This window comes from Homalodisca vitripennis, chromosome 4 (genome assembly GCF_021130785.1).
Source record: "Homalodisca vitripennis isolate AUS2020 chromosome 4, UT_GWSS_2.1, whole genome shotgun sequence".
NCBI classification, from domain to species: Eukaryota; Metazoa; Arthropoda; class Insecta; order Hemiptera; family Cicadellidae; genus Homalodisca; species Homalodisca vitripennis.
The window spans coordinates 180,422,714-180,434,604 of record NC_060210.1 but is presented as its reverse complement, the minus strand read 5'-3'; the positions used below and the strand labels follow the sequence as shown (position 1 = coordinate 180,434,604).

The 11,891-nt window shown below is 30.1% G+C and overlaps 1 protein-coding gene across 1 annotated transcript in view; it reads left to right on the top strand.

Moving 5' to 3' along the window:
- The first annotated feature begins 4,977 nt into the window (after positions 1–4,977).
- The window catches only part of LOC124361318 (proline-rich extensin-like protein EPR1), a 35,001-nt gene continuing 28,087 nt past the window's right edge, over positions 4,978–11,891 (top strand). The window contains exons 1-2 of the mRNA XM_046815365.1: positions 4,978–5,041; positions 6,142–6,249. Coding sequence (XP_046671321.1) covers positions 4,978–5,041; positions 6,142–6,249 — 172 coding nt within the window. The remainder of the gene's footprint in view (positions 5,042–6,141; positions 6,250–11,891) is intronic.

The following is an 11,891-nucleotide window of genomic DNA, read 5'->3' as shown; positions in this document are numbered from 1 at the left end:
TAGTGTCCGACGGAAGTAAATGACCTTATTTAGTTATTAATCACTAAATCAACTATTTATTTTAATTATAATTATATTCGTTCTATACTTTAAAAGAACCATTTATGAAACAAATAACGAGTTTAGTATAAATTACTTCCAACATGTACGTACTTCAAACGATACAAGAAAAATAAAAGTTTAGAAGTGTTAAAAGTTTATTAATATTATGTTATTTATTATAAAACACTTTTCGAGGCTACATCTCTAACATCAACTATTTATTTTAATTATAATTATATTCTTTCTATACTTTAAAAGAACCATTTATGAAAACAAATAACGAGTTTAGTATAAATTACTTCCAACATGTACGTACTTCAAACGATACTTAAAATAAATTCTTAGTAGTGTTAAAAAATTTGATATAATGTAAAGTTTTTAAGAATAGGCAAAAAATAATACTACTAACTACTTTGTAAAAAGATTATAAATTCTTCCAAGCTGATTAGACTTATATATAATGTATTAAAACTTAAAATGGTAAAACAGTGAAATAATTAATGTAATCATTATTTATAAAAAGTAACTTCAGTCGAAGAATTGTAAGGAAGTTTTATCAGAATTTTCCTGAATGTATATTTGATATTTGAGAAACCTAAATAAACGACCATCTAGCATATGCAGCAAAGTACGTGACATTGTTAGCAGTCCGCGTCTCTACTCCCTGCAATAAAAATTGCAGAATTTCTGCACATGCAACACTGGTTTTACTGTTGGATCACCGGTTCCTATACCGTTTATTTATCAATCGAATCTAGTAAAGATAGTTCATTCATTATTTTCAAACGAATAAAAATGTCAGTTATAAATAATTAATGTGTCTCAGATATAACGTTATAAATGGGGAATGTTTCATTAAAGAGCTCAATTAATAATTACACTAATTAGTTACAAGGCCCAGTATCCGTAGCGCGCCTTATCTACACTTAATTTCCCCCCTTCGACTCTGTTATAAATCTGAATCGAGCACAGTCACGAAATAGAACCCTTGAAACGTTAGCATAACTTTTAAAAGCATGTCATTAAATCATAATTAAACATGTATCATTAATTGATTCCAAATGTTCATAGTAGAGTACAATATTAGTATGATGAATACCAAGGAAATGTCAGAAACAGCTAATAGTAAAAAATGTGTTTTTTAAAACGCTGGTTAATCTAAAATGTTATGTTATTGTACTATACGTCAGGGTGATTTCATACATTTTTTATTTTAACATGTGTCTGGGTTTATATATATATATATATATATATATATATATATATATATATATATATATAAAATTATTATTATTATTATTTCGATGTATTAGTCTATGGACATGACACTGGAGAATCGGAAACAATCATCTCAAGTATTTTGAAGTTCGGCGTCGTTCAAGACAACTTGTCGAGTGTTATTGTGTTGTAATGTGGGTTATTAAAATACTAATAATTAATATTTTCCATTTTAATATGGCTATTACTTGTATTATTTAGTTAGATTTAAGTTTAAAAATAACATTTTATTCTTTACGGTTTCGTTTGAAATCGTTGTTTTATGTCTTAATATAGTTTGATTTCTTAACATATATGACACTTTTTTGGCTCTTCGCCTAATATGTACCGGTATTGAATCTTACATCTTCAGTGCCTTATATAATAACGTGGATGCCCATATAATCTCAGATCAAATAATCGTTCTATTAATATATTTAAAAAAATATTAACTTTTGCATACCTCACTCAGTTATTGGGATAATCGTTCGTTATGAATCTAATATAAGACAATAGATAAAAATCGTTTAATCTTATAACTGGTAAATACTAAAACATAGTTTTTGTGTAAAATGAAGCAATTATTTTACAACATCACAATCTTAATAATACAAAACATAGTATCCTTACTGACCAATAAATTAAATTGAACTCTACATTTCCTTTATTTACAAACAATAGTTTTGTACCGTTTATGAATATTGAAGAGTTAGAGGACATATTAAATACAAAAACAAACTTATTATATCTTATAATGTGATTTGAACGGTTGTGGCCTTTAGAAGGAATTGTTTTCCAAATGATGAAGATAACAAGCAGCATTAGTCGAACGTAAAGGACATTTGTGCAGAAGATAATAGTGGTCCTCTAGTGGTGTGTAATTGTTTTATCCGGATATTAAAGGGTGAAGGAACAACGATAAAACTAAAACTTATTCCAAATCCAATTAAACTGTGTTTACCATTAGTTCTAAGTGAGTAATCTTCAGTGCTCTGTGGTTTCATTAACATTTAATCATTAATAGTACTATAAATACAGTACTATAAATCATCTCACAGTTACATAGTACTGACTACATTTAATACTCCATTAATAGACTTGCATTTTGTATTTGTAATAACGAGTTTATTTTTTTCAAGTTAATAAACATCCAAGTTTCCTTACAGCACAAAATTTACATATTTACAAATAGAGGATTAAATTAATATTGATGATGTAAGGTCCTATTTCACAATTTCATATTTTTTGTTTTTTCAATAAACAATGATTTAATTAATTTGAATAGGAAAATATAAGTGCGAGTTGATATATTAATGTTCTGCCTGTGTCACATACTCTATTTCATTCACACGCACTGCCTGACCTAGGCGTTACTAATTTCATTGTATGAAATGTTTTATTTATAAAACTTGCAATAAATTTCACTCTGTTGCCACAGAGTAACATACGAGTAAATAATACGACGTATTAAGTATTATATTCATTATTATCATGTTTTTGAAACGTATTATACAAAAATAACCTTATTTTATCACAATTCTAAAACTGCAATAAACTTAAAACTTTATATTTTTAATCAATAAGATGAGATTTATATAACGCATTGCTGTACGCCTTCATAAATGTAAGTTACCTTATATTCTCATGAATCCAACTTCAGCTTTAAAAAGGAAACTGTACAATAATATATTTTACGTATAGAATGCAATTATTTTTTGTAGGGTAAATCCAAATTATAAGAAAAAACGTCTGTTTTCTTTGTTCTTGATGTGTAGAGAATACACCATTTAGTGATATTCTTCAACTCCTAGGTTGACAAGCAACACATTGTCTAACGTCAACACCCACTACTTTTGTAACCAATGATAACGAATAGGATAAATTTGGTTAATTTATATCTTAATCTTGCCAAATATATTATAAACAAATGTTCTATTATAAACGTACAGAACCCTGTGGGGTTATAGTCCGGTACGGTAATCACAGACCTAACATAGTCAGGAATGTAAAAACAGTGAAACATGAAATAAAAATTCAAATTCCATATTCTAGATCAGTTTTTGTGACAACCCTTATTTTTTATGGTTTTCAGGTCAATTTGGATTTAATTATGTAGCATCAAAGCTACACACAGGTAGTTGTATAGTACCTGAGAGTCTATTATATACCCAAATTACGCGTGCTAAATAAGTTGTCCGTGTTAAAAAATGATGGTTATAATGAATAGGTAGCTTGCTAGTCCTATGTAAATCTTAGATCTGCAATCTTATATCATTATTGGTTATTTTGTACCTATTAGCAATCTGATTATGAGATAATGTACGTAATATATGGTGGATTATGAATAATGAGATATAATTAATCTATTTATTTAAATCATCTCACAGTAACATAGTACTGACTACATTTAGTACTCCATGAATAGACTTGCATTTTGTATTTGTAATAACGAGTTAATGTTTTCAAGTTAATAAACATCCAAGTTTTCTTACAGCACAAAATGTACATATTTACAAATGTAAATTTGTATTCTTATACTAGGAGTAAGTACTGCTATCAATAGTCAAGTAAAAAATAAATGTCTTTCCCATTTTAAGAAAAAATTCTTTTGAATATTTTCACTTTGAAATGTTTTTTTAGTGTTTATCTAAATAACGGTTTACGATCCGTATTAAACAAATACCATACATTTGGACGAGAGAATCTGAAGCATGTCCCATACTTTTAATGATAATCTGTGTTACTTGAGTTATTTTATTGTTGATCTGTACAAAATAAGCCCGATCTGTGTGAATGAACCCTTATATGTAACCTAAGTATAAATAAACATATTTTAAAATGAGCCACTTATATTTACTATAATATGACAATTATGATCAATAGGGCAGGTATAATAGCTCTTGAACAAGTAAAAACAAAATGTAACACCTGCTGAAATATTTATAAATCTAATTTAAGAAATCCATTGAGCCCTGTATTTATACACAGGTCAAAGATCTCTATTGCACCCTAGTTCAGAGAATGAACGCTGGTATTGAAAAAATCTCACAATCAGATTTTGTCATGTTGTCGTTGATAGTAATAGTTTTATATGTATTCATGTAATGTAAACAATATGATGAATTCGATAATCTAGTATTTTAATATGAATATTATGAATTTCACATTATTATTTATAAAGGACAATAAATACATACCTAACATTTACTAAACACATATCTAGCCAGTAGGCAACCTGATCAGGAAACCTGATCTTTATAACACGCAGAATTTTGACCTAAAATAAAATAAATATAGATAAGGCTTTTATGTCTTTTAGTTCGAGCAGAATCAAAGTTGTTCATAAATTTTATTTATCTCAATAATACAATAAAAACATTTTAAAAGAAGGCAACATGGAAGTATAAAGTAAAATATTTGAACTATTCCCAATCCTGATCAATTAATTATTGATGTTTTGAAAATTAAAATAAACACAATATATTTATAATAGTCGTATCTCTCTCTATATGTAAAATATGCAATACTACAAGTAAGTGATAATAAGTAGTAAAGATAGTTTATTATCTTAATTTTAGTACAGTACAAATAGTTGAGTAAAAGATAAACGTAAAGATAAATCGCCCAATTCGTCTACTCTAATGACAAGGACTGACCAGACTGTTCCCGCCAGGAGTAATGGATGCTCCCTATCTGCGGGATAATGGACTGGAAGAGTGTAGACCGAACACCCAGACCAGATGTAAGGCGCTCCATCTCAATCATTTTACAACACGAATTTCATTGAGAATGTTATTCAGTAAAGTATTTGATGGTGATTTACCAAGTATATCCTGGTATTTAGAGGAAAAGATAGTTAGTAAAATGTGATGAACAGGGTGTAATTTCACTCCTAATTCCAATATTCTTTTTCGTTATGTTACTTTAATATGTTCATTTACAGATAAGTGGATAGTTGGGGAAAATTAAACGTATAACATTGCTTTCCGTCACCATCTCGAAATAATGTACAGCGTGTATCAAAATGAATGACCTGATTTTAAAACTCAATATCTATTGCTAAAAATGTACTACAAAAATAATATTTATTGCAAAATACTCACAAAATCTTAAAGTTTTAGGTATGTTATTACAAATGTTCTATATGTCCACCAGCAGCAGCACGAACAACATCCAGACGATAGCTAAATTCCTCATAAACCTTACACAACGTATCTGCGTTCACAGACCTTATTGCGACAGTTATTCTATTCTTTAGTTCTTCGATGTCATGAGTTAGAGGGGGAAACAAACACTTTTTCCTTCACATATCCCCACAAGAAAAAGTCGCATGGGGTCAAGTCTGGTGATCTTGGAGGCCAAGAATGAAGGGCATTGTCTCGAGGTCCCGTGCGCCCTATCCAGCGGTGGGGCAGAGTGTTGTTGAGAAGCTGCCGAACATTGTTGTGCCAGTGAGGCGGAGCTCCATCCTGTTGGAAAATGAACCTAAAACTCTAAGATTTTGTGAGTATTTTGCAATAGATATTATTTTTGTAGTACCTACATTTATAGCAATAGATATTGAGTTTTAAAATCAGGTCATTCATTTTGATACACGCTGTATTATTGCTGGAGTCTGGATAACAAACTTATTTCGAGTATGTATAAGTACTACATATGTAATACGTAAATACTGGATATGTAATTCTTACGTCCAAAGACACTGCAAGCAATAAATTTAAACAGTAATAAATTGAGTAGGCAAAGTTGTAAATTATCCGGTTAGTAAATAAAGAATGAGAGCTAAGTAGTTCTAATGGATACAAAATTTGTGAAAGTACAATACATTATTTTTCAATGCAGATTATCGCAGGCCAAGAATAGCAGCCTCACTAAACACAAGCAGCCACGGCAACTTGATAGACAAAGAGAGCATGATCTCTCTTTTGTTATTCAGAGGCAGAGGCAGGGGTTGGTTTCTTAGGTTACATTAGCAAGTTTGGGTTGGCAGTGACGTGACCAAAATAAAAAATCAAACAAGAATATACTTCTAACGCCTAGATTGAATCTGTTTCAAAAATACAAGATCAGAGTTTTTTGAGAAATAAAACTTATGTTGCATAGTTGAACGTTACTGATACTCTTCTAGTCATTGAATGTATTTTTCTGCTCGTGTTAATAAAGACAGTGATCGAATGTTCAAAGACAAGGACCTGAGTTAGTAGTAGGCTCGTTTGTAATCATGAACTTACCACTCATATTAATCTGATCATAAATCTACTTAATAAGTCCAGGAAATTGAAAGACCAAAGATAGTTAATAAAATCGGAAAATTTTCAAATCACATTTAAAAGCGAATAAATGTTTAGCGCCTGTTTAGATTGCAGTAAATGTATTACAAAAATAAAACTTTAAGTATAGTTATTTTATGAATAAAATAAAAAAAGATAGGTAATCTTTCGGAATCGACATTTGTGATCTTATATGCAAACACAGGGGAAAATGGACGTGTATATCATGAATAATTATTATTTCGTGAGCGGTTTTGTACATACAGTTTATGTTTATTTTATCAACTTAAAAATTGTTTTCCTTTGTATATTTTCAAATTGTGAGTTCATTAGTATGTTTAATAATGAATGCCAAAGGTGAGCTTTCCGATGCTTCTACAAGAATTGAGAAGTAACTTTTGTAGAAGGTATACATGTAACAATACATTAAGTTTTTAGACAAATCTTATGCTGAATCTGATATTACCTTATTAAATACCTAAATACTCTAGAAAATACCTTATTAAATAAAATTGATGAATGCTTACCTGACATTGAACGTTTGCTTTCTGTGATTATGTTTTTTGTATTGGGGGCAAATGCTATACCACATAACGAAAAGTTAACATATTAACACTCATTAAAAATAACAAGGTGATGCACAGAGCTCTAAGTTTTTACATATACAGTGCTGAAAATATAGAAACGCTTAGATTTTCAACACGATTATGCAAATTCAATGAATTATGCTGGCAGTGTTCTTCGAATAATGTACTTAATACAAAAATATATAGACACGCCTCATCACGTGTTGCGTAACAGTCCTGAAGTTTCATTCAAAGTTTCACATCAGTAGTTCAAAGCCTTCTCGAGATATCCTGTGGAAGATAATTAAAAAAAATAGAGAAGAGGAAATGTTCCAGCCTTATAGTAATAGTTTATATGAACAACTTCAAATCTATAGCTGAAATCACTCACGGGAAGAGGAAAGTTATGGCTTCATTAATGCTCAAACTAACTCCATGCATCATCATCGAACTCTCAATTTACTTTCAATGTAAAAATGAAATCTTAAGTTAAATTACAAGTTTAATGTTCAAGTAGTTTTTAAGATATCCTGCAGAAGGCAGACAGAACAAAACACTATAATAGCAACCCTCGTATAGCACGTTATAGCATTATAACCTCTCGTATATGGAATGTAAAGTCTACACCTCAGTTCGATTTATAGATAATCTGTGGACGGATTTTTTTTACCTATAATCACCCAAGTTTGTGATTAACAATTTACTTTTTACTCATCCAATTTCATTAATGTATTGTTATAATTATCTTAGATTGCAAACAGTTTGTCTATCAAAATTAGATGGAACCCAAAGTATTTTTATAAATAGTTCATTGATAACTAAGTAAGGTGAAATAATTATGTTTAAAGTTTTAAAATATACTTTGTATGCACAACACTATCAAGAAATATAGATGTAGTACTATTAACAAGTTTCATAAGGTATTCACACTCATGGTATGTGTTTTCATGTTTTTTCTAGAAAGTTGTAACTGTGGGTTTATTTGTTTTCCACAAAAATATGGAATAAACAAGTTACTTGAGTTCAATACATCTTAAACGAAGAAACTTATTCAGTAAATGACTATTTTATGCATAAATGATTTCTTCAGGGCTACGGATTGTGTTGGACTCAAGAGTCGCATGGGTGTCAATATTTCTTATGTATTGTAGAAGAAGCATAAGCTTAAGATTCAAAATTTTATCCGGAATATGTAAGAATAATCGGTATATATAACATAAGAACATAATTGCTATGTTTTCAACACCTGGGATAGTTAAACATTGCGTCATAGCTTCATCTAATTCTAAGATTAGGAGGGTAATAAGTGAAAAGTCCATTTTTGAAAATCACAAAATGAAGGCATTATTATATTATCTTTACATTTCTACGAAATATAATTATGCGAGAAACTACACGCAATGAGCCGTAACTGTATGTGGCGAAGCTCGCAGTTAGTTAAGAGCGTGTGAATGGACGGTCTTGTGTAATGGATGGCCCTGTCACAGACAGTTTGCCTACATCACCACGGCCTTATTTATATCGTAACACATGCTATATGATTGAGTACATTACTATAAATATAACAATTAGGAAGTGTTTATACTGAATGTCATTGCACCTTGTGGATGATCTCAATCCACAAAAAATATATGTTCAGTATTAAAATTAAAATTTGAAATTTATACATCTTAAATTCTGAAAATTTATTTTGAAGCTGAGCTAACTTAATAAATTTTCAAATTTTATTCCAAAATATATAACTTTCAGCTTGACCGTAATCAAAGTCTATCATTTGAGAGGCTGGAAAATTAACATTTTTGTGTATCTGCCTGTTTGTCCGCACTGTATCTCAAATACATAAAATGCAGAGAAAATGAATACAATAATATAATATTTGAACGTGTGTTAGTTTTATTCATATACTTAAAAGAAATAATAAAACAGAGGAAAGATCATATTAAAAGTCCATGACAAGATCGAGAGATTAAGATGATATTGATATAGAGATGAAGATTGAGTACATTACTATAAATATAACAATTAGGAATCATTTATAATGAGTGTCATTCACCTTGTTGAAGATCTCAATTTACAACGAATATACACTAAGAAATAATATTTAAATTTGAAATATGTACATTTTAATTTTGAAGTTATTTTGAAGCTGAGTTAACTCACTAGAGCTCCAACTTTGTTTGAACAGCCAAATATTCACTTTTCGAACGTGGTTTTATTCTGAAATATTGATCGGTTGAGCGTATGTGAAGTCTATCATTCGATAAGTTGGAAAATTATTTGTCTGTTTGACTGTGCGCCACCTCAAATAAATAAATCCATAAAGAAACTGAGTACAGTCATATCGGACTTTACCATACGATATTGCTATTCAGGGAGTAAAGAGAAAAAATTATTGAGAGGAAAGTCAATGTTAAAATTCTATTTTATTTCAGTGCACACTTGCATTGGTACCCTCCCTAGCTCTCAGAGCTTTTATTATTTGTACATTCCTATGAAACCTAACATGTGAACAAACACGTGAATGTGTATGAAGATATGTTGAGAAAAATTTCATCTGTATGCTTTAAATTTTGCATGAAACTTCATTTGTAAATAAAGTGGAATGATAGCCAGCCATCATAGGATGGCTGTGTGTCTAACAATGGAATTTGACTGAGCGTCATTGAAGCCAATCACTCAGTAGGCTAACACAATTTATCTTTTACCTACCGGGGGGGGGGGTGTATTTACTTTCTATAAGATCGTCAGTCTTACTATCTTTAAGCAGGACATAAAATGAGCTATAAATTTGAAATGCACATAATACGAGCTTGTGAAGCCTGTTATGTGACACGTAGTGTGGCTTACTCATACTTTGTTATATCAAAACATTTTGTTATAATATAACTAGTACGGTAATCGTTTAAGATAATAAAACCTTTGAAAGATGCAGAAATTTATTTTTAGACATTTCTAAATTTATCTCTTTGCCACCATAATTATGCAAAAAATAGCTAAACATTAAAAAGTTCCTTACTTTTTTAAGTCCTTGATCTAGTATGCATGTATGATGTAAAATAAATCACCAGCAGACTATTTAATTAAACGTTGTAAAATTTGTAAAACTACATCGAATGCTGGTGTGAGATGATGCTCGTTCTATGACGTTTTTTATTACGAGATCGTTATTTTTTTATTCAAGAAAAACAGCATTTCGGACTGTTTCAAAAGTGTTGTTACAACATTTCGAATGTAGTTAAATCTACCCTCTTCCTCAGGTAAAAAACATAATAAATAAACATTCACAACCTACAACGTGTGGCAATGGTCAGTCATTTGAAAATGTATGTATTATACATGAATTATTATACACGAACAGTGTGAAGTATGGACTGGAAAAAATACTCCTGAGCTTTGTAACTGCACAGAAGTGAAGAGAAAAGACGGCACATTACACCAGCACGAGCGAAAGTGGAACACTAACTAGAAAATAAATTTCTGCATACCCTCTGGTATCATGGCACGTAATGAGAAACAATGAAACGGGAAAGGTTATGGTCTAGAAGGCGGGGAGGATGCAGCCGCCTCTAGCATTTTGGTCCTAGATCTCAAAGTTATGGTGTGTATACTAATCTTATGCTGTAAGCTTGCAAAACTTCACTATTCAGGATTTCAATTATGTTTTATAAGAAAATTGTAAGTACACGGGACTGCAGTTTACAAATTCACAAAATCACAAGTGTGATTTTAAATCTAAAATTAGCGAAAACAAATATAATGTACTTAACGTTTGAGTGTTTCATGGTAATTAAATATGTGTATTCGATAATGAGTAGTTTTTGTATGAATACCAAAATCGCACAAGAGCATTCAAATATTTAATCGGTCCTAAAATATTGTTTACCCAAAGTGAACTATATTTCACTACAGGAAGTTTACATTGCATGCATGTATTGTGTGACACGACTTATGCATTAGCTTCAGGTAACTTAATTTATCAGAGTAAAGTTCGGCAACTGTTTCTCGTTTAAAGCATTCCGCCTCATTTTCTCACACTTGCAGCAAAATTATAAAAAACGGAAAGAAAATAATTTTGGTAAAAGACAAAGTAAAATATAAGAATGACTTTGGTTAACTACTAATCGATTAATATAATATGATTTAACTTACCTGATTCTTACTTGTTGTACTATGGAAGGATTATTTATATCCTTAGACAGCAAATCCTTAGGCATCCAAAGCCATAAAAAATTCAAAGTGTAACACAAATAGATTTGATTTTAAATATCTTTTCACAAATGTGTACATGTTAAAGGTATTGAATTTGGCGGCACATAGATCAAAGTCTTCGTATAAAACAAGAAGCCTAGCAAACAACCAAACAAGAACTTAAGTCTAAATTTCCCTACGATACACTATCAGAGCAAAATGATTTTAATAACGACGAGGAAGGGTAAAAGATAAAACATTTTCAAAAGTTGGTGCTAATCGGATTTTAAGACATTTATATGAGATAAAGAACCAATTTATCGTAGTTCCTTCGACAAAGCATATAAGACATTTATATCCAGAAACTTGAAATGTCTTGTAATTAGAGATCTTCATATCTTATAAGCTAATTTGGATTGTAAAGCTTTTGTGAAAATAAAAAATAAAACCTTTTTTCACACAAAGATACTGCTCTTATGACTTTATAATGTGAAGACTATGCAATTAACGACCACCGTACAATGTAAAATTTTTAATATTTAATAATCTTTTTGTTTAGTAACTTATT